Below are 22,299 nucleotides of genomic sequence, written 5' to 3' on the forward strand. Positions count from 1 at the left end.
GGGGCGGGGCGGCCGGGCGGGAGCCTATGCCGGAGTCCGGCTGCGTGGGGGCGGGGCCGTGCGGGGGCGGGGCCGGCGGGAACGCGGCCTGCGGGCGGCTCTGCCGCGCTCCGGATCGGCGGCGGCGGTGGCTGTCTGTCCTCCAGCGTCCGCCGTCCTCCCGCGCCCCGCCGTCCTCCCGCGCCCCGCCGTCCTTCCGCGCCCGCCGCCCTCCCACGCCCGCCGTCCTCCCACGCCCCGGGGCGCTGGGCGGCCGGCCCGCGTCCCCGCGGGTGCGGGCGCTGCCCATGGCGGCACTCCGGGCGCTGCAGCAGTGGTGCCGGCAGCAGTGCGAGGGCTACCGCGACGTTAGCATCACCAACATGACCACGTCGTTCCGCGACGGCCTGGCCTTCTGCGCCATCCTGCACCGCCACCGGCCCGACCTCCTGTGAGTGCCCCGCGGCGTCCGCGCCCTTTGACCCCTCTGCAGGGCAGCGGGCGGCAACTCGGGCGGGGAAACTGAGGCCTGGGCCTGCTCCGGGCTCGGGCGATGGGGAGCGGGGTCGGAACTCCCCGGCCGCGGGCCCCTGAGGTGGCCGGTGTGGGGCTGGGCAGAGCCGGGTCCTGCAGGCACAGCCCACCCGGCCCCCCGAAGACCCCCGGTTGCCTCAGTTTGCCTGTCCACCGAGTGGAGCTGGGCCCAGGCCAGGATATCCGCCGCCCCCGCTGGCTTAGTCAGTCCGTGACTCAGGGCAGTGTCCTGGGCTCTGGCTACAGCCCCCCCACCTCCACTCCCTGGGAAAGGGCCAGCAAGCTGCTTCTCTAGGCCCTCCGAGACCCTCTCTGTCCTGGGCTGCACCACCAAGTCGGGTCACTCGGGGTTCTAGTGTGGGCTGTGCCACTCTTCCCCGTGTCTGGGCACCCTTGGGAGTGCAGCCCAGGGCTGCTGTGGGGGAGGGCCCAGGTGCCACTGGCCAGGCCTCTGCACACTACGTGATAGGGGATGAGGTGGAGAATGGACCCTATCCCTGGAGCTGCCGCAGGGGGCAGGGGCTGGGGGCTAGGCCATCTTCCCCCAGGAGGATCATGGCGTGGGTGGCTGGAAGGCTGGCCATGCCTTGCTCCTGATTCTTGGCCTGAGCCTGGATCTGCTCCATCAGTTATTCACTCAGCAAACGCACTTTGCCTGAATGACTGGGACCAGGCTTACTGGGTTAGAGATCTGTGCACCTGGGCTGGGTGGCAGAGGTTCAGGAACGGGGTCCTCAGAAGGCCACCTGCAGCCCAGGCACCTTCATTCTGAGAAGCTGTGGCTGGAGCCAAAGCTGGGGTAGGGGGGTGTGTTTGCTAGGAAGGTATCGGGGGAAACTGAGCCCAGAGAGGAGGGGTCCTTGTTCAGGCCACATGGCACATCAAGCAGAGCCTGGGCTGGCACCAGGGCCCCTCCCCTGTACCCCCAAGCATTGCCCCCAAGACCACTCTCCATGGGGAGCTGGAGTCTTGAGCAAGAGGCCTCAGCTCTGGGGCTCTGGCCCCAAGGTTGTGAAATGTGTTCCTGGAGCTGCCTGGGGGCCTCCATGTGTTCAGGCAGCAGCTTCTGCTCCGCCCCCTCCCCCGGGGATGTGCCTCAGTCACCCTTGGAGGCAGAAGACCTTGGGCGCAATGTGCTTCCACATGAAAGCCTAAAGCTGAGCTTTGACCTGGGACTGGGAGAAGGACCGCAGTGGGGAGGTTGGAGTCCCGGGTCCTGGGTGAGGCTGAATGGTGGCCAAGCCCAGGCGGGGCCAGCTTGAAGTCTTCAAGTGGAGGGAGAGGTGGTGCTACGGACTACCGGCCCAGCAGCTTCCTAGTGAGCAGGTGTCACTGGGGATTTAGGTCCTTCCCAGCCCTGGGGAACTTCCACCTGCTCCCAGCTGTGCTGGGGTCAGAGGCCGGGGTGTGCACGTGGCACCTGGCCCAGCACACATTGCTCCCGGAGGAGCACAGGTGCACACACAAGTGTATGTGTGCTGGCACAAGCAGGCATCATAGATCCGTTCACTTAACTGATAGTTATTGGGCGCCTGCTGTATACCCAGAACTGTGTAGCGTATAAGATCCCCGCAGCCCCCAAAGGCAGGAGCAACATTCTGGTCTCAGAGACAGACAGTGAGCAGGTAAATGAATCAAAGCTCAAGGTGACTCCCAACAGTGGAGGGGCCACCCCTGCAGCAACACGTGCGTATGACTGACGGACTACTGACTTGGTTACTGTCTGTCTGTCCCTCTGGACTGAGCTCCAGGGCTAGGGGTGTCGGTTTTGTTCTCTGCCGTATCCACAGTGTCTGGCACCGAGCTTGGCACGTGGTGTGGGAGGACATGGTGGGTGCTTGGCAGGTGCCCGTGTGCAGAGGGAGCGGGAGGCCGTGTGCCCACGCAGGCAGAGGTTGGGGTGATGCAGCCTCAGCCAAGGGGCACCTGGGACTGGAAGAGCAGCCCCGGAGCCTCTGGCGGGAGCGCGGCCCTGCCCACACGTTGGTGTCAGACTTCTGGCCTCCAGAACTGCGAGTGGACAAATTCCTGTTGTTTGAAGCCTCCCAGTTTGTGGTGATTTGTTAGAGGAGCCGTAGAAACAAGTACAGGTCTCCACAGGTGCCAGGCGTGACAGGGGCTCGTAGATGTGTCAGCTGCGTACCTGGGGAGGGTGCCGGGAGTGTGGGAACACGCGCCTGCGGTGCCTGCTCCTGGGCCGTAAATACCCACCTCCTGTGCCCATTACGCCTGCTCCCTGCCGCAAGAGGGGAGGAACCCTGGGGAAGGATAGGCGTGGGGTGCTCTCCTCTGCAGGGAGCCCTAAGGCCAGACCCAGGGTGAGACCCTGGCCTACGGGCCCCAGCGCCCAGCGCCCCATCCCCCTCTCCTTCCAGTGAAGCCCCTCTGGCAGCAGAGTGGACCTCCTGTCTGTGTCCCTAGCTTTGCCACCAGGAAGTCCTTCCCTTTGGTCTCAGTCCTTCCTGCTGCGTGCTGAGCGCATTTCCGCTTGGCCCTCAGTGGAGAGCAGCTGTGAAGGAACAGCCTGGCGCTCAGCCAGCCAGGTGGGGCTGCTTGTTCTGCCTTCGCCCCGACAGCCAAGGGGACAGAGGGGGCGGGTATCTGGGAGTTCACGTGTCCTGTCCCTGCTTTTCGAGGCATGTGTGACCGCATTGGAGAGCCCCACGGGGACCTGGAGGTGTGTAATTGCCACTTTCCCATCAGGAAACAGGCTCACCTGGCCACGCGCACCAGGAGGTAGCAGGGGACGTTGCCCTGCCTGGTTACCCTGCCCCTGCCACCCATCCGCTCCACCCATAGCTGGGGTTTCTGCAGGTGGCTTCAGGGTGCTGCCCCAGGGTCTGTTTCCTCACTGACGCCATGCCACGGTGAGCCCGGTGAGCTCTGGAACCACCCAGAACAAACAGCCACCTCCTGTTTGGGGCGGTCAGCCTGTGGCACCAGCGGCTCAGGGTGGGGCGGCTCCTTCTCCTTCTGGGCCCGATCCACGGCCCGCAGGCAGGTGGGGCGGGGGCTGCAGCTCTCTAGCAGGCAGAAGCACTGGGGGGCAGGTCATGGACTTGTGGAGGGTCTGGGAGGTGTCATGAGTTGGGGTTCTGCCGATGCCCCACCTCAGTCCCCCCAGCTCTAGAGGCAGCTCAGGGCAGGTTGGCTGACATGCCCTTGCCGGTGGCTCCCCGACTGTGGCAGGGCTCCCAAGACTCGCCCAGCACTGGGGGTCACCCCAGTGGGTCACCCGCGGAGGCCCCCACCCAGAAGCTCCAGAGGCGGTGCTCTGCCTTCCTGGGCCAGAGCAGAGGGAGGGCTGAAGCTGGGCTGGCCTGACCTCCCCTCCCACGCCGGGCTGGGTCAGCAGGAAGCTGCCTGGGGACAGAGGCCTTCTGTTCCTGGCCTGAGAGCCTGCGCCCAGACCCCTGCTGCGCCTTCCTGCCGGCCAGAGTGCCCGGGAGGGGCCCTGGAGGGACTGCCAACCCACCTACGGGACAGGGCAGCCCAGGGCCCAACACTTTCCTTCCAGAGGCCCAGCATGGAAGGTGGGGCCCTGGTCCTCCCCTTCTCTGGCCCCCCCTCCACTCCCCAGATGTCTGGTTGTGTCTGTCTTGGTGTCTCTGTGGCTTTGCTGTCCCCGACTCCCTCTCTCCTGTCTCCTCTGGACCTTTTGGTACCTGTTTCTCTCATGTCTCCCTCATCCCTTCTGTGTCTCTGCCATCTGTCTGTCTCTTCTTGTCTCCCCTCCTGGTGGGATTCACTCCAGAGGAGCTGCAGGGGCCTGAGAAAGGCTTGGCCGGGTGCTCTCCCTTCCCAGCCTGGCGCCCACCCGCGTGGCTGCACTTTGTTCCAGGAAATAAACAGCGTGAGGTCAGCCACCCAGGAATTTGGAAGGGGGTGCACAAGCCTGGAGCCCCCAGGGGCGCGGGGGCAGGCGGCAGCTTGGCTCCAAGAGCTGAGGCCAACAGTCTGGGGGCTCAGCAGGGCCTGGTGGGGGCAGGCGGTGGCCTGGCCAGGGCTGGGCGCACGCTGGCCGACAGCTGACCAGTGAACGACTGCGTGACCCACACTCGACGAATTCATTCATTCAGCCAAAGTTGAAAGAATAAGTTAAAGCCACAAAAATCCCACTCAGCAAGCACTGAATTATTTCATCCACAAGCATTTATAGAACACCAGCTGTGTATGTGGCCCCACGGTAGGTGCCTTGGAGTTGTACCAGAATGTACCCGATTTTAATTGTGAAAATTCAAATTAAAACATGGTCCAACTCTGCAGGGTGCCTGGCCTGGCCCACTCGGAGGGCAGGTTCTCAGGCAGCGGTGGCCTCCCCTGTCTGCTCACCGCCGAGCAAGGGTGACGGTGATGCATTTCTGCCCAGCAAAGCCTTATACTCGAGCTGCCCACCTCCCTGGGGTCAGCCAGAGCCAGGGGTGTCAGTAACAGAGAACCCCAGAGACCAGGCAGCCTAACCAATGACTCCCCTCACCGCTGGGGAGGCTGGAAGGCCCAGACCCCGGTGTCAGCAGGACAGGGCTGTGTGGGAGACCATCTTTCCTGGTGTCTTCACACCCTCCTACCTGTCTGTGTGTTCCTGTGTCACTGGATTAGGGCCACCTTAAAGACCCTGTTTAAACTCCATCACCCTGTGAAGACCCTGTCTCAGATGAGGTCTCGTGCAGAATCCTAGAGGACAGGGCTCCAACATGTCATTTTTGGGGGGCACAGTTCAGCCTGTAGCACTGGGGTCCCCTGCTGGTGGAAAGCTGGCCCTGGCAGGCTTCCTGGAGGGGTGGGTGGCGTCTCCACTGGTGCTCTCACGTTCGCAAGGTGGCTCTGACTGGTATAGCCACAGAGCTCAGCTCAGGGACGCAGCTCCACTGTGTGCCGCTGCGGGGTCTTGGGCTCAGGGCCTGCCCAGAGCATCAGGCAGAGCTGGGACAGTGTGTCCGCAGCAGGGAATGCGGGGCCTGGGGGAGGTGGTAGGGCTGTGGGGCTGTGGGACTGGCAGGGGTGGTCCAGCCCAGTTGCAGAGGCCTCGAAGGCCCAGGGCAGCAGCTTGGACTTGGTGCTGAGGGCTGGTGGTGCTTGAACTTGCGGCCCGGACCTACACAACATGCCCTGTGCTGCGGGTGCTGGCACTGCTGTTTGGGGGGCACCTGGAAGGCTCTGGGGTGCCCTCCTCTGCCTGGAGCTCGCTCACTCAGGGTCTGGGGACAAGATGGCCCTACAGGGGCAACTGGCCGCTCTCAAGTCCAGAGGAGGGAGCGGCCACAGCCCCCAGGTGGGTGAGGCCAGGGCAGGAGGCAGACGGCCTCCCCCTTCCACTTTGTTTGGAGACAAAGCAGGACTTGTTACCCTGCCCTCCCGATGGCTGGGGCGTCTTTGCCAGGACGCGGCCCTTTCAGTCAGTGGCCCTGGGGAAGGTTTGGAGAAGAGGCCGGGCTCACAAAGGCTGGGGAGCGGGGAGAGGGCTCTGTGCCTCCGAGGCGAGGAGAGTTCGGGCATTGGCCAGAGGTGGCCACCCACGTGCTCTTGGGCACTCCTGGGGTCTCGCTGCATCTAGGGACAAACCTAGGCGGACACAGGCTTCTGCCCAGGCCTGAGGGGGCCGATATTCGCCTTTCCTGCTCCCTGAACTTGGGCTGGGGTCTCCTTCTTATCATCTCTCCACCGGGGACAAATCTGCACACCTTCTTGCCGTGTGCACAGAGCTCTCTCTGCGCCATTGGGGTGGTCTTGGCATCTGGAATGCGTTAGCTGGGAGGTGGTCCATGCCGGAAATCTTGGGGGCGTCCTGAGGAGCTGGGCAGATCGATGGCTGGCAGGGCTGGAGGCGGACAGGGAGGCCTCTTGAGGAGGGACAGGATGAACTGCAGCCCCATCCCCCTGCCCCATTCCACTGCGGGGCCTCGGACAGGCGCTGCCCCTGGCCTCACTTTGCACATCCGTAAAATAGGATCCCAGTCCAGACCTCTGCCTGACTCCCTTTCCTGTGCCAGGGGGCTTCCAGAACAGTCCAGTTCGTGCTGCCATTGCAACAGCTGCTGTCTGGGACCCCACAGACAGCAGCGTGGACAGATCATTTGTTTTCTTTTTGAGACGGGATCTCATTGTACTTCCTGGGCCAGTCTTGAACTCCTGGGCTCAAGCGATCCTCCCACCTCAGCCTCCCGAGCAGCTGGGACCAAGGTGTCAGCCACTGCGCCGGCTTCCAGGTCACTGTTCAACCAACCCTCCCAGGAGCAGCAGCCCGTGCTTGGAGCCTGGTGGTCTTTGTCGATGTCTGGGACTGGGCTGGGGCTGCCTGTGTGTCACCCAGGTGTGTTTGCCACTCAAAGCGGCCTTTGCGGGGTGCAGTGGACCGCAGTGTGCCCATGCCAGGTATGGGCATGGAGTCCGGCCACAGCTTGGAGTGTGTAGGGCTGTGCTCTTGGCCTCTCCAGGATGGCCCTGCTGTCCGGGCTGGCCTGGGACCCCTGCGTCCCTGTGATCTAGCGTGTGCACGTGGGGGGCTGAGCATGCGGCGGGTGCTTAGTGACGCCACTCCACGGAGGAAAGAAAGAGCCGTGGGACCTCAAATGCCGGGACTCCAGACCCAGGGCCCAGCTCTGACCGCTGTTTCCCTGCTGTGTAGCTTCCAGCAAGTCGGTGCCTCAGTTTCCCCATCTGTGAGATGTGGACACGATGGGTGCCTGCCCTGCAGGTTGGGTGTGAGCCTTAAGGGAGTTGGTGTTTGTGAAGAGCTGAGAGTGGCACCCTCACGGGAGCGAGGGTCTACATGAATGATGGGTCAGACAGGCGGGTGCAGGGGCCCGTCCTGCTCCCCGGGGCAGCATGGCCGGCCTCAGGCTGTCCTTCACTCCCTGTGTGTTGGTGCCACCCCGGCCTGGGAGCCTCTCACGTCCACCCGTGTTGTCCTCTGGGTGCTATAGGGCCCAGCTGTGGGCTGTTGGACGTCCAGGCATCTGGAGGGGACGGTGGCCTTCTGGTGCAGGTAGCATTGTTGTGACCGGGGCGAGAGCTGGCCTGCTCTCCGCGTATTCCCGGTGGGGCCTCATTCCTTCATAGCCCCCCATGGCCTCTGTTTCCCTAGTTGGGCAAGGTGACCTCTGAGGTCAGCCCCTCCTCTCTTGGAAGAACTACTTTGGACGTTGGTGTTTCTGTCTTCCAGAGACTTCGATGCTCTCAGGAAAGAAAACATTTATGAAAACAACAAGCTGGTAAGTCCCCCCACGTCCTGCCTTCCAGCTCCGGCCTCAGAGCTGGCTCGGTGGCCTGCCCTGCCCCCACCTGTGTCTGCGGGGCCCTGGGGAGTGGGGAGTCCTGCCCCTGAGGCTGGGGCTCTCTGCCTGGTGTTCTAGAAAGAGCTCTGGTCCTGCAGCCCAGGCCTCCCCACCCAGTACCCCTTCCTCACTGGGGAGGGCAGGGACCTGGGAATGTCCTGGGGGGGCCAGCTGCCGACCTCACCCAAGGTACCTGGCCCCACCTGCATGAGCCCCTTCCCCATGCCTAGCCTCAGTTTCCCTGCTGCACAGTGAGCTCCATCTCCCTTGTGGGCTGATGCATAGGCCAGATCATCGCTGCTTGGTGCGTGGGCAATTTAAATTTAACTTAATTAAAATGAAATTAAATTAACAATTCAGTTCCTCGCGCATGCTGGCCACATTTCAAACACTCACAGCCACACGTGGCCAGTGGCCGCCGTGATGGATGGTGCAGCATGGAACGCATCCTTCTCAGAAAGTTCTGGGCTGTGCTGAAACGATGTAGCATTTTTGTTGGGCGGGAATGAGTGATATGGAGACGAATGGAGAAAGAAGGCGGCGGGGTGTGGGGGCAACCGTGTGCAGTTTCCGGGGGACTCAGGTAGGCATCCCAGGGCACAGCCCTGACGGAGGTGAGGGAGCCCTGTGGACACCCGGGGAACGTGGCTGGGGGCTGCGGCTCAAAGGCCCTGAGGCTGGAGCGAGAGTACCAGCTTGTAGGGGAATAACCCGGGGCTTGGGGGCAGGAGGAGGACATGGGCAGGCGTGGCAGTGCCTGAGGGGCTCTGGCTTCCATCGAGTGGGACTGGACCCTTGGAGGCGTCGGCTGGGAGCTGCGCTGCCTCACGGGATCTGTGCAGGGAGAGGGCTGGGTGACAGGGTGACAGGGGCGGTGGGGCAGAGGGGGCAGTGCCCGGCCCACCGTGGTGGCTGTGGAAGGGGCCAGGTTCTGGATGTGTTTGAAGAGGGGTCAGAGGCAGTACCCGGCCTTGGGGGGCAGGACTCACTTGGGCTGTGGGTCTGGGACGGGCCCAGGAGCCCCATCTTGGACACCCTCACACATACCCGTGGGGTGCTGCAGGCAGTGGAGACGCAAGCCTGGCGTTTAAGGAAAGGACAGACGTGGGGGTCATCAGGCCATACATGGGGTGTTTAAAGGCAAGAGACTGACCGGACTTGCCCAGGGCAGGACAGGGAAGAGGACAGACGGAGCTGGGACTGCAAGTTCATCAGGGACGGGGAAGGGGTGGCACAGCAGACTGGTCCCTGGGCTCAGGCTGGCATGAAGCTGGGAGATACAGGGGGTTGAAGCAGCAAATATACGTATATATGCGCCATGTTTGGAGGAGTTTTGCTGTAGGAGGAGCTGGAACGAGGGGCTGTGGTCAGCAGAAGTGGAGGCCACAGGCAATTTCTTTTCCATAGGGAAGTGTCGGCACTTCTGGAAGGCGGGTGGAGTGGCCCAGAGGGGACTCAGGCAGAAGAGAGAGCAGGGTCGCCGGGGATGGAGGAAAGGGGCTTCCTGCCAGTGTGGCCACGGGAGGGAGGTCTGGGCTGGGGGCCTGGGGTGAGGTGGCCCCGGGCAGCACTCAGGCCCCTGAAGGTCTCTGCCCTGGATGAAGTGAGGCCAGCGGGCCCCGTGGAACTTCTGTGCCATGCTTGGGGGCTGGGCGCCAGCCCTAGTGGGAGGGATCCGTCTGCCACCCCCACCGGGATCTTTCTAAGTGGGTACAGCAGTCGGAGGGGGGTGTGCGTCGGGGGACATGGGATGGGCCCAGGAAGAAGGGAGGCCGGGTGAGGGGCAGGACAATGTGGGTCTGTGGTTAGAGCCCCGCGGGGTCAGTGGACTGAGGGCTGCGTGCCAGCGGAGGGAGTGGTTGGCAGGCGGAGCTGGAGGGGGGCGCGAGGCTGAGATCCGCCATCCGGCATGCAGTGGGTCCTCTGTGAGTGCAGCTTTCCTGGCCCTCCCCAGCTGCCAAGGCGCCTACCCCCGGCGCTGTGGCTCCCAGGACACAGGCCACCTCTGTGTTCCTTCTTGGACCCTGGAGGGCTCGGCAGGCTGGCGTGTGTCAGCCGCTGGGAGAGGTGCTCCTAGAGGGATGAATCTGGAGTGTGCGCTCGGGTTTGGGGGAGCCCAAGGCACCTCCAGAATGAGGTGGCCCAGGGGGGCAGGGCAGGGCCTCTGGAGCCCCCTGGGACCGGCTCCTGGAGCACCTTCAGCCCTGCATGGTCGGGACTGAGCCCCAATGTACAGATAGGTAAGCTGAGGCTCAGGCAGCCATGCGGGCAGAGTGAAGCATGAGCCCTGAACCCAGTCCTCTCTGGGCCCACAGCCCATGCCTGGGGCCTGCCCGGGGGAAGAGGGGTCTGGCCTAGGAGTAGGGGTCTCCCAGCCTGCCCCTCTGACCCGTACCCCTCCCCCAGGCCTTCCGCGTGGCTGAGGAGAAGCTGGGCATCCCGGCCTTGCTGGAGGCCGAGGACATGGTGGCCCTGAAGGTGCCTGACCGGCTGAGCATCCTGACCTACGTGTCCCAGTATTACAACTACTTCCATGGCCGGTCCCCCAGTGAGTCTGCCATGCCACACCACGTGGCCGCCCTCCCAGCCCCTCAAGCCAGGCACCAGCATTGCCCCTTGTGAAGCAGGGAGGGGGCCTTTCTGGCACCGGGTGGGTGGGGGCCCTAGTGCTCTGTCTTCCTCCGAGGGACCTGGGCCCTCCCCCTGCTTCGAGTGATGTGCGGGGTCCCCGCTCTCTAAGCCCCCAACCCGCCCCCGCCTGGGCAGGCTCCACTGCCCCCACCCTGTCCTCAGGGGAGCACGGCCTGCTCCCACCCTAGGCCTTGCCTCGCCCTGATTCAGGCCCTTGTGGACACTGGGCTGGCTGGGCAGGACGGATGTGGTCTTCATCCCGCGCTTTGTGCGCAGCTGCCTGGCTCCTCCCCACCCCACAGCCCTCTTCTGGCTTCAGAAATCCCCAGAATCACGCCGGGCGCACGGCCAGCCCCGCCTGGTGGACAGAGAAGTCCCTTTTCCCTGACCCCGTGAGGGCGCCAGAGTGGGGCGGGCAGGGTGTGGGCCAGACCAGCTGTGCTGGGAAGATCGTGCCCTCGGGCTGCTCTCCCCAGCCGGCACCCCCAGAGGCAGGAGCCTCTGGAGTCCACACCAGCCCCGGGCTGGGCCCCAGGACCTCTGGGAGCCCCAGACCCCTTCAGAGCCAGGGTGCAGGGCTGGGCTGGGCTCCTCCGACACCTGCTTGTCTCGTGCCAGTCGGGGGCATGGCCGGCGTGAAGAGACTCTCGTCGAACTTCGAGGAGGAGCCGTCTGGGAAGAAGGCCCCGGCCCAGCCGCCCTCACCCGCCCCAGCCAGGACAGACCCCGTTGTCCAGAGGAGGGGTGGGGCCACGGAGGAACCAGTCCCAACAGCCGTGAGTGCCATCCCTGCCACCCTCTGCTTTCTTGGGATGTCCACCAGCTCGCACTGTGTGGGCTTGGGGGGCAGGTGTAGCCCCTAAACCACGGGGCTGAAGTGGGCCCAGGCCCAGGCACGGCCTCAGCAGCTGTGTCTGGAGCTGCCCAGGACTGGTGACCCTGGACTCCATCCCCACTGTACAGATGGGTAAGCTGAGGCCAAGGCAGGTCACGCAGGTGGGGCAGAGCTTGAACTCAGACGGACTGAGCACCTCCCTCCCGGGGCCCGGGGGGTGTTGGGCTGGACCCCGGACCAGGCTGGCACCCCCACTTCCCAGAAGTGGGGCCGGTGGGAGGAGGACCTGTGACTGGGCACCCCTGCTGCCGTGGGCTGGCACTGCAGCCTTTCAGGAGCTGGAGTCAAACAGCGCCGAGAAGGTGGGAACTGGACAGCTCTGTCCCCAGGGCCACTGACTCAGGCCCCAACTCGCTCCCCAGGCCCAGGCTGCAGGCCCTGAACTTGGGGTCCAGCCTGGGTATGGGCCCTGATGGGTGCCCTGCTAGCTGCTCCTCTCTGGCCTCAGTTCTCCCATCTGTAAAATGGGACCATCTGGCCCGCCTATGGGGCAGCTGTCAGGAGGGAGGGCCAGGTTGGACCACAGCCCAGAGAGGTCAACTGGCATCTCCCCCAAGGCCCTAGCGTCAGTGGGCAGCTCGGTCAGCAGCACCTGCGGGGTCTGCGGCAAGCACGTGCACCTGGTGCAGCGGCACCTGGCTGACGGGAAGCTCTACCACCGGAGCTGCTTTAGGTAAGGCCCCTCCCCATGCGCCTGTGTGCACCTGCCCTGATCAGACACCTCCTGAGGCTCCCATTGTGTCCCCCTGGCCATGTCCTGGGCTGGGCTGTTGCCGACAGCCCAGGATACTGAGCAGGTTCCTGGACACCCCAGGGCCAGACGCCCTCCTGGCTGGCCTTCCAGACACACTGACTCGGTCTCCTTCCTCTGCCTCAGCCATTTGTGCTAGGGCTTCTCCCTCTGTGACCATCTGCAGCCCCCACCCCCTCCGCCTCCCACTGTGGGTTCCCAGAGGACGAGCACAGGGCCTGCCTTGCTATGTCCACGACACTGCAGGCTGGGGCGGGCCAGCCCCACAGTGGGGCTCAGGGTGGCCTGTGTGTGTGCGTGTGTGTGTGCACATGCGTGCATCTGCTGACATGCACGAGCGCTTTCTGAGGTGTCCCCTCTACAATAAGCCTCCTGCGTGTGACTCAAAATGGTTAAGGACTGTGAGAAGAGGCATTTGTTGAATGACTCAGTGACCCCACAAACAACTGAATGCCAGCCTGGTGCTCCCTGGTGACTTTCTCCCCCAGGTGTAAGCAGTGCTCCAACACGCTGCACTCAGGAGCCTACAGGGCCACGGGGGAGCCGGGGGTCTTCGTCTGCACCAGCCACCACCCCACAGCTGCCTCTGCAAGCCCCAAGTTGCCGGGTCTGGCCCCCAGACAGCCTGGGGCCGGCCCCATGGACTCCAGGCCTGCCGGACCCCTGAGGAAGGCCCATGAGGCAAACGGGCCCCAGGCCAGGCTGCCCGCCCGAGAGCCTGCCACAGGCAACTCAACTGCCAGAGGTTTTGTTCCGGCTGCACGTGACACTCCGGCCACCACCTCCGCCAATGTCCACGTGGGGAGCCCAGCCAGGCCCCTCTTCGAGAGCCGAGGGACTTCCACCCCTGTAGGGGACACATCCCGCACACGTGTGACCAACAGCTCCCAGGCAGGGTCATCATTGCCTGCCCAGGGCACAGCGGTGCCCCGCTCCCATCCTGCTGTGCCCACAGGTGCCCTGGACCCTGGCCTGCCCACGCCACCAGGCCTGGGGGCCCCCCACGTGGCTCCCCAGACCAAGCACAGTTCCAGTTCAACGTCTCCAGGCCCAACAGACCCCCTGGCCTGGACCCCATCTGCCTCCAAGACCCAGCAGGCCCGGGAGAAGTTCTTCCAGACACCGGGGGCGTCTGCCGGCAGTGGCACTGCTGGCAGGGCCCCAGGCCCAGCGGGAGCTCCTGCAGGGGACAGCAGCAAGGAGCAGGCGCTGAGCTTCCTTAGGAAGACCCTCCCAGCAATTGGGGCAACCGGCACTCAGGCACCTGGCAGGTGGGTGCAGGGGGCTTGGGGCAGCTGGGGGGGTCTGGCTGTGTAACCGTGGTGGGGATGGCACTTCCCCCAGCCTCAGTTTCCACACCTGGGAGTGAGGTACAGTGGTGCCTGGCAGTCAGGGTGGCAGGAGACTGGTTATTACAGAAGAGCTGTCTGCACGGCTCAGGGTGTCATGGGTACGGTGACACTGCCACCCTGGGGCCCGTGGTGCCACACGCACTCACTGGCCTCGGAGGACCCTGTATCCGTTTTTGCAGACGAGGAACAGGTTGTGAGTGGGTCGCCATGTGGGCTGGGTGGGGGCTGCCCCGAGCTGGGCTCTGAGCCCTCCCTGCCTCGCCCCCACACCTGTCCGGTGCCTTGCGCGTGCCGGGTGCAAACAGGTGCACTGGCGGGCAGGGGAGAGGGCAGGGCGCGTCTCCACGGCAGCACTCTCGGGGCACCTCACGTAGCAGAAATTGCCTGCTGGAGGCTGCAAGTCTGGCGTCAAGATGTGGACAGGGCCACGCTCACCCTGAGGGCTCTAGGGGAGGGTCCTTCCCTGTCTCTTCCAGGTCCCGGCGGCCCCAGGTGTTCCCGGCTGTGGCCGGACCACTCCGATCTCTGCCTCTGGCGTCATGTGGCCTCTCTGTTTGTCTCTTCTCCTATGTCTTGTGAGGACACCTGAACTGGGATTGGGTCCACCCTCCCGCGGTGTGGGCACGTCTTAGCGCTAATTCCAAACAAGGTCACACTCTGGGCTTCCTGGTGGATGTGAACTTTAGGGGGACACCCGCCAAGCACGGTCACCTCGCAAGTGAGGAGGATGCATCATGTCTCCCCTCACTGCAGTGGGCGCATCCCCTCTCAGAGCTGCCTGTCCCCCACCGGCTCCAGGTGTCACAGGGAGCGGGGAGTGCAAGTACCCTCTGTCCCCTGGGACTGGCGGTGCCCAGGGTATCCTGGGGATGAGGATGTGGGGTGCTCTGGGAGTGCTCCCTGGGGGTGAAGATGTGGGATACTCTGGGAGTGCTCCCTGGAGGTGAGGATGTGGGGTGCTCTGGGGAATGCTCCCTGGGGGGGCTGAGGATGTGGGGTGCTTTGGGGAGTGCTCCCTGGGGGGGCTGAGGATGTGGGGTGCTTTGGGGAGTGCTCCCTGGGGGGTGTATCTGGCTGAGACGGGCCTGGCTCTTCCTGGGAACACAGCCCAGTCACCCCAGAACCCAGAATAGCGGGAAGAAAGGGGGAAGTGAGTTGTACGGGGTGCAGGGGACGGAGGGGAGGTGCCTGCTCCCACCTAGGCGCCTCAGGCCCTGCCTGTGTGCTGTGCCTGAGGGGCGCAGGCCGGCCCAGGGTTCTGGGGAAGTCCCTGGTGCTTCCGGCCCTGGGCATGCTGTGTCTGGGGTACTTTAATCTCAGCCCGCGCCAGAGTTAACAGCAGGGTGAAATCAGTCACCAGCGTGTGCTGGTGCCAAAGGGAGATGCCCGTGGCCCATCCCTCTCGGGGCGGTACCCCTCCTGTGGGAACTGGCTGCAGGGGAGGCTGTGGGGCTTCTGCCGGGGGGGTGATGGCCAGAGGGCTGCTGGACCCACCCGTGCCTGACGCCTGCTTTCTTACCCCCAGGCCCTCCCCAGCCGCCTCCCCGGCTCCCACTGCTCATGCCACAACCCAAGGGCCACAGGCACATTCCTCAGCTGGGCCGTCACAGTCCACGTCTCTCCGGGCCCTCAACCCCCCGACAAGGATGGAGCGACCGGCACCCCCGAGCGTGGGCAGTGCCTCGCAGGCATCCGCGTCGCCCCAGGTGGGCAGGAGGAGCTCAGCTGTGTCCTCGTGGGTCAGCAGGGTGGGCGCTGACTCCAGGCTGAAGCCACAGGCCCCGACGGCAGAGGGTAAGAGCCCCCTTGACGTGGTGCGGGTGAGAGGCCTGCGTGCTGGAGGCTGCAGGGTCTGCAGCTCCAGGACCCTCTGCCAGGGCCCTGCTCGGTGGCATTTGCTGACTCGCAGCTGCCCTGACTGTCCTCTGTGCCGTGTGCTCACAGCCTCCTGGGTCCTGGTGCTCTGCCCTGCGTGGGGGCAGCAGGTGTCCCCAGGGCCATACTATTTGATGGCTCCCGTGGCCTCCTACTCCCTGTCTATGCTCCTCCTGCTCTCGGTCTGCCCAGTGGTGACACTTGTCAGCTCACAGCGGCCGGGCTTTGCCCTGGTCTCTGGCGTCTCCAGTTCTCCCATGGGGTTTTGCGTTGTTGTGTGACGATGTTGTGCTGCTGTGACAGAAGCAGTCTGTGCTCTGAGGGTGCTGCTGACCCTGTCATCTGGGCCCTCCCGGAGGCTTCCTGAACCCTAGGTCCTGTTTTACAGCCTCTCACTTTTTTTTTTTTTGAGACAGAGTCTCACTGTGTTGCCCGGGCTAGAGTGAGTGCCGTGGCGTCAGCCTAGCTCACAGCAACCTCAAACTCCTGGGCTCAAGCGATCCTCCTGCCTCAGCCTCCCAAGTAGCTGGGACTACAGGCATGCGCCACCATGCCTGGCTAATTTTTTCTATATATTTTTAGTTGTCCAATTAATTTCTTTCTATTTTTAGTAGAGACGGGGTCTCGCTCTTGCTCAGGCTGTTTTTGAACTCCTGAGCTCAAACAATCCACCCGCCTCGGCCTCCCAGAGAGCTAGGATTACAGGCGTGAGCCACCGCGCCCGGCCACGGCCTCTCACTTTTCTGCAAACTGCGGAGTTGGAGTTTTCTAGGCACCTGGGGCAATCTTAAGTAACCCGTGGCGTTATCAAACCGGGTTCAGAGAACAAGCTGAGCTGCAAAGCATTTTTCCAGCTCGTTCCCTCTGGCTGAGCCCCCGCCTTTAAAGCCACTCTCAGGTTGGAGCCAAGAAAGCCCACAGATGGGCAGCAGTGGCGCGGGTGTTCACCTTGCACAGGTGGACGGAGAATCAGGGCCCAGAGGGTTCACCCTGTCACGTCGCCACCCACTGGGCAGAAGGGGCAGTTGAAGCCCAGAGACAGGGAGCAATCTCCTCAGGGACACACAGCACAGGCAGTCAGGCTGGAAATCCCATCTCCTGCCTCCCAGCCCGGGGTTCCTTCCTGTGTGCCTGCTGGCCGTGGGGGTATCTAAGGGCCGTGCAGTGCAGGGAGGTGGCACAGGGTGAGGCCTGACCGTTCCTGGCAGACACCCGCCTTTTAGCACTCCATCCTTATGATCTGTCCTCTGTCCCCTTGCTTTTGCCCAGGCCCGAGTGCCAGCCCCCAGAAAGGCCAAGAGGACGGGCCGGCAGGATGGAGGGCCCGCCTGAAGCCCGTGGATAAGAAAAGCCCTGCTGAGAGGTGAGGAGCTGAGGGGGCTTGGTGGGGCGGCCTCACTCCGACCACACCTGTCCTGTGGGTGCACCCAGACCCTGAGCTGCATCTCAGGGCAGGCACAGGGCCTGGCACACAGTAGGTGCTTAACACGTGCTTAGGTGCGCAACAGCACACATGCCAACCCACGGACACACCCGTCCAGGGATGCGTGCACATTCTTGCACATTTAAGTCACACGTGGCACCTGCCTGAGCGATGTGAGCGACCACTCTCAACAGCCCGAGGTGTAGCAGGTGTGGCCGGTTCACACACACGCCCAGAGCTGGGCGGGGTGTCTGCCCTGGGCACGTGCTCACACCCGTGGAGGTGGGCTCACAGGACGGCGTCTGGGGTGAGCACACCTGTGCGCTATGGGAGGGTCCAAACAGGTGCAGGTGGCCAGGTCCACCGCGTCCTGGTGTGGTCTGAGCACACTTTAGGATCCCCGGGTGGTCCTAGGCCTGGGGCTGGGGTCCGGGGCTGACCTCGCGCCTTCTGCCCAGGACTCTGGAGCTCAAGGAGCCACCGGCCCTGGCAGAGCCGAGGGTCGGGGAGGCTCTCAGGAAGGTCTCCGGCAACTTCTCAGGGGGCGTCCACATCACCCCGACCCCTGTGGGGCCTGACAGGACACCGCGCCCAACCAGCCCCAGGCCCAACCTCTCAGGTACTGCCGGACAGAGCCCAGGAACTCCAGCTCTGGGGGTAGGGGTCCCAGGGTGGGGTCCAGGTGTTGGGGGAGGGGCAGTGGCTCTGCTTAGCCACAGGAGTCAGTAGTCTTGGGTGGGCATGTACATGCATGTGTGTATGCATGTGTGTTCATGCATGTAACGTGCACGTGCACATGTGTGTGCATGTTTGTTCCCAACACTTATATTCACCGCTGGATCCATATCTGGCTCTCATGCCACTTCCTAGGTGACCTTGAGCGTCACCAACGCACTAGAACAGTCTCCCTGATGCCAGCAGGCATCATCAGGGTTCTGCCCTCCCTGGGTGGGTGTGGTCAGTCTGGGCAGGATGGGGGTGATGGCTATTTGGGGACAGACCCCAGGCTCCCGTGGGCCCTGGCTCACAGGAGGGTTCTGGGCCTGCCGGCCTGACACACGGCTCTGTCTCCACACCTGGGGGCAGCTGCATCCCCCTCCCCATCCCGCCGCAGGAAACTGGCTGTCCCTGCCAGCCTGGACGTTTCTGATGACTGGCTTCGGTCTGAGCCCTTGGGGCGGGGGGACCTGGCCCAGAGCTGGAAGAAGGAGAAGCCCCATCCTCAGGGCAAACCAGGTCAGCCCCAGAGATGCCTTTTCTGTTAGGGACATGGAGGGAGGCTTCCTTTGAGGAGGAGATGCCTGCTGGGGCTTTGGAGGATGTATAGGAGCTCGTTGGGCCTTGAATAGAGGGAGGTCCCATTCCCTGTGCCCAGGCCCTCCCTCATGAAGAGACCACAGTGGCTTCATAGCACCTCGTCCCGACACCTGGTGAGGGTGGAGTGTCCCCTCCTGGCACTGGATGGACTGGTTGGCTGGCACGCCTCAGAGGGTGTGTCCGTGTGAGCTCTTGCTCTGTGGCATGCTGGGGCTACCCAGGTGCCTGCGGGCAGGGGCAAGGCAGCCAGGTGGGGGTGCAAGGGACATGGGGGAGGCAGGGGCCATGTCTGGACCACACTGAGTCTGACGCCTGAGGCCCAGACGCTCACCCTGCCCTTCTACAGGGAGGCCCTTGGGCTCGGCCAGTGTCCCTGCTCTGCCTGGCAAGACAGTGACCTCCCCGGTTAGGGTGAGTAGGCGTGTGTGGGGGGAGGGGGCAAGACCACAGCCCTTGGGGTCCCTCTCACCACCCTTTGTCCCCCAGCTGCACCCCGACTACGTGCTCCAGGAGGAGATTCAGAGGCAGGTGCAGAGCATCGAGCAGCAGCTGGACGCCCTGGAGCTCCGGGGCGTGGAGCTGGAGAAGCGTCTGCGGGCGGCCGAGGGAGGTGAGCCCAGGCTAGCCCGGTCCCCCACTGGCTGCGGGCTGGCCCCAAGCTCCCCGGGCCAGGCCAGCTCCCACCTGAGTGCCTTGGCCTGGTTGTCAAGGCTTGACCCTGGGCCCTAGCGCAGGCCTGACACCCTGGGGGCTCACCCTGCCCCCAGCCAGCTCCAGTTGGCTTCTCCCCCTAGATGACTCGGAGGACGGCCTCATGGTGGAGTGGTTCCAGCTCATCCACGAGAAGCAGCTGCTGCTGCGGCAGGAGTCGGAGCTGATGTACAAGTGAGCGGCTGTCGCCGAGCTGCCCGCGGGGCCTCCTGGAAGGCCAGACCCCCAGTGGGGCCAGGCCCAGGCGGGGAGGCCAGCCCAGCCAGGCCAGGCCTCAGACTGTGTCTGCCACGGCAGGTCCAAGGACCAGCACCTGGAGGAGCAGCAGCTGGGCCTGGAGGGGCAGCTGCGCCGGCTGATGGCCAAACCCGGTGCGTCCCCCTACCGCCTGGGAGGGGTGGCATGGGGGACTGCTTGCTGTCCTGGCCAATGGTGTCCTGGTGATGGGGCCTGCTCTGGAGCCAGACAGACCTGGGGTCAAGTTCCAGCTGTTCCACTTCCTGGCTGTGTGTCCTCAGCCTAGTCACTTAACCTCTCTGTGCCTGGACATCATCCTCTCTAAAGTGAGAACAATCATAGCTCCCACCTCACATAGCTGTCCTGAGGATTAAATGTGTCACTATGCGTCAGGCGCTTAGCACAGCGCCAGGCAGGTAGAAGCTCGGTAAGCGTGAGCTGTTGGCATTTTGTGTTGGCGATCAGTGCCCAGCGCCCCAGCTTGTGGGCTCAGGTCCCAGCAATGCCGCCTCTGCCCTTGCCGTGCTGCGGGGCTGGGACGCGGCACCCTGGGCCTCCGTTCCCGCAGCTCTGCCATGGGCAGCGTGTGCGTGGGGTGATCGGGGAGGGTCAGGCCAGCTGACGCCCGGGTGCCCGAGACCTGCCTTGCCCCTCCAGTGGAGGAGCCTGGCACATGGGCAGCAGGACGTTTTGTCCGGGAACAGGGTGGGGCCAGGCCCCGCTGACGGCAGGCTGTCCCCACAGAGGTTCTGAAGTCGCCGCAGGAGCGGCAGCGGGAGCAGGAGCTGCTGGCACAGTACGTGAGCACCGTGGACGACCGCAGCCAGATCGTCGATCTGCTGGACGAGGACCGGCTCAGGTGCGCAAGGCCACCAGGGAGGGCCCAGCGCCGGGCAGGAGCAGGGCCCACCCTGTGCATGTCGCGGGGTGGGGTGGGGACAGGCCCAGGCCAGGCAGCCGGCTTGGGGGCTCTTGGCCGCAGGGCCCCTTCCTGTCTGCTGTTCCCGCCTTTGGGGTCAGCACTGTCCCCTGGAAACTTTCTTGTGATGGAAACATCCTGTTGTCTGTCCTGCCCAGTGTGGCAGCCGCTGGCCACGCATGGCCACTGGGTACTTGGACTGTGGCCCCTGCAACCGAGGAGCCAAGTTGTAAACACATTGACTCCACATTAGAAAAAAAATTTTTCCCTGGGGCCACAGTATTTTATTAAAACAAAACAATCCTTTCTAATTTGTTATTTTTTCTTGTTTTCTGTGCGTGAGTCATATGCAACACAATCCATGTTTTTAGAATTAAATTGTCAATATTAATTGCAACGGTAAGAACAGCAACAAGTAAGATTTTCACGAACCAACTGCAGGGTTTTGCTTCACGAAGCCCCAGGCTCAAAACCAGCCTGAGTTAAATACAACAACTCACATGGCAGTCAGTGTGTTAAAATCTTATTTTTAACTTAAATTGACATGGCCACCTGTGTCTCCAGGCTGCTGTGGTGAGTGGCAGCTGTGTGACTGTCCCCCAAAGAGCTTCCTGTCCCATGTTTCATGAAGGGTCCTGTGTAGGGCCCCCAGGCTTGGCACCTGAGGTCAGCCTCAAATGTGACCTCTGTGAGCTCGAAGGGGCCTTGGCACAGGTCAGCCCAGGCCCTCCCGTCCCCAGGGCCCCAAGTCACTGGCGTGGTCAGCCAGGCCCTCCCGTCCCCAGGGCATTGGTGTGGTCAGCCTGGGGCCTTCCTGTCCCCAGGCTACTGGTGTGGTCAGCCCAGGCCCTCCCATCCCCAGGTCACTGTTGAGGCAGGCCTTGGGGGGGGGGACCTGCCAGGGAGAGGAGGGGGTGCCAGGTGTGGCCTGGCATCAGGTGGGAGGGCAGGTAGAGGGGTGTCGGGTGGGGCACGGAACTCAGGTGAGGTGGGCTGGAGACAGTCCAGGCCCTGCCCGGCACATGCTGCCGCTCAGGACGACTCGTCCGTTCCAGGGAGCAGGAGGAGGACCAGGTGCTGCAGAACATGATCCAGTCGCTGGGTAACTCGGGGCCGGGGGCGTGGAGGAGGGGCAGGCGGGCTCTGTGGCCTGGGACCTCCTGCAGCGGGTGCTGGACCCCAGCAGGCAGCTCACCCTGAGGGCGCAAGCTCCCCATCAGCCCAGGGAGCCAAGGAGTGGCCGATGACCACGTGGTCAGGGTGTGGGGAGCAGGTAGCTGTGGGGAGTGGGTGGCAGGGCCTTGCGTCCGCCCTGAAGGCGGGCATGTGGGGGGGCATGTGGGGGGCGCATCAGCCCCCTGCAGGCTGTGGGGGCCCAGGGAGGACTCCGGCCTGTGGAGGGGAAGGGCGTTCCCGGCAGGGGACCTGCGTGGGCCGTGGGCGCAGCCTCACCATCCATCCCTCCCCGTCAGCCCGCCAGAGGAAAAAGTCCAAGTTCCGCTTGTCCAGGATCTGGTCCCTGAAGAGCAAAGGCGACACCCCTGAGTGAGCCGCCCAGTGGGGGCCGCAGGCTGGCCCAGCCCTGCCACTCACACTCAGGACGGGATCGGTGCTACGGCCTGGAAGGGCACTCAGGACAGCCTGTGCCTGTGCCACCCTCTCGGGGTCCGAGACCCTCAATAAAGAAACTGCCTGCCTGGCCTGCTGGCTCTTGTGTCTGCCTGCGTGCTCCCTGGTGACCCGACACCTGGCCCAGAGGCCTCGCCTGAGCCCCGGCTCTGTACCCAGCATGGATGCGCTCTGTGGCCTTGGGCAGGTGCTGACCCTCTCTGGGCCTGGACAAGGCCCACTGAGGTGGGCACTTTAGCCACTTCCTGGCTACACAGATGGGCCGGACATGAGCCCCAGAGGAGATGGGGGGTTGGATGGTGTCTGTGCAAACTGGGACCTCAGGTGTTGGCCCTGTGAGGGGATTGTGACATCTCAGTGGCCAAAGACCCGTGACCTTGGTCTCTGGGGCTGAGGCTGTCTCAGGCATGGGTGGGCCGTGCCTGGGATGGAGGGATCTGAGCCCTGGGCCTGCGCCAGGGCCGCAGGAGACTGACTGGCTGACTGCTGCTGGAGAGCGGGTGCCGTGGGTGGAGGTCCAGGAGGTCTGGGCCAGGTCCCCGCTGCCTCTCTGAGCTGGGAGAGTGACTTCCCCCACAGGCCTCTGTCTCCATGTCTGTGGGGATGGGCGGGCTTGTGACTGCATCTTGCTGCGCTGTTTTCAGCTGCCCCAGAAGCCTGTCTGCGGTGGTCTTGGTGGACCCTCAGCAGTGGCAAAGCACCAATATGCCCACCTGGGGGCAGGCGGGGTCAGGAGGCCCCTGGTTCCCAGCAGGACCTGCGCAAGGACAGA

At 63.9% G+C, this 22,299-nt stretch overlaps 1 protein-coding gene across 1 annotated transcript; it reads left to right on the top strand.

The window, feature by feature from the left end:
* Positions 1 to 287: 287 nt before the first annotated feature.
* On the top strand, positions 288 to 21,562 carry MICALL2 (MICAL-like 2). The gene is made up of 17 exons (XM_012639074.1): positions 288 to 430; positions 7,676 to 7,724; positions 10,194 to 10,335; positions 11,037 to 11,194; positions 11,871 to 11,986; positions 12,553 to 13,335; positions 14,942 to 15,210; positions 16,561 to 16,654; positions 17,173 to 17,333; positions 17,801 to 17,950; positions 18,378 to 18,442; positions 18,518 to 18,641; positions 18,826 to 18,916; positions 19,040 to 19,113; positions 19,724 to 19,838; positions 20,954 to 21,000; positions 21,371 to 21,562. Exons 1-17 carry the CDS (start codon positions 288 to 290, stop codon positions 21,445 to 21,447), a joined length of 2,658 nt encoding a protein of 885 aa, XP_012494528.1. The 3' UTR covers positions 21,448 to 21,562.
* The last annotated feature ends 737 nt before the right edge of the window (positions 21,563 to 22,299 follow it).

Source organism: Propithecus coquereli, unplaced genomic scaffold (assembly GCF_000956105.1).
Source record: "Propithecus coquereli isolate 6110/MARCELLA unplaced genomic scaffold, Pcoq_1.0 Scaffold137, whole genome shotgun sequence".
Classification (NCBI taxonomy): domain Eukaryota; kingdom Metazoa; phylum Chordata; class Mammalia; order Primates; family Indriidae; genus Propithecus; species Propithecus coquereli.

Excerpts from the sequence above, each read along its gene's own strand:
- MICALL2 (XM_012639074.1), top strand. The coding sequence starts at position 288 with ATGGCGGCACTCCGGGCGCTGCAGCAGTGGTGCCGGCAGCAGTGCGAG. Across the intron at positions 17,951-18,377 it reads CCATCCTCAGGGCAAACCAG|GGAGGCCCTTGGGCTCGGCC; the intron begins GTCAGCCCCAGA and ends GCCCTTCTACAG. Across the intron at positions 18,443-18,517 it reads CAGTGACCTCCCCGGTTAGG|CTGCACCCCGACTACGTGCT; the intron begins GTGAGTAGGCGT and ends TTTGTCCCCCAG.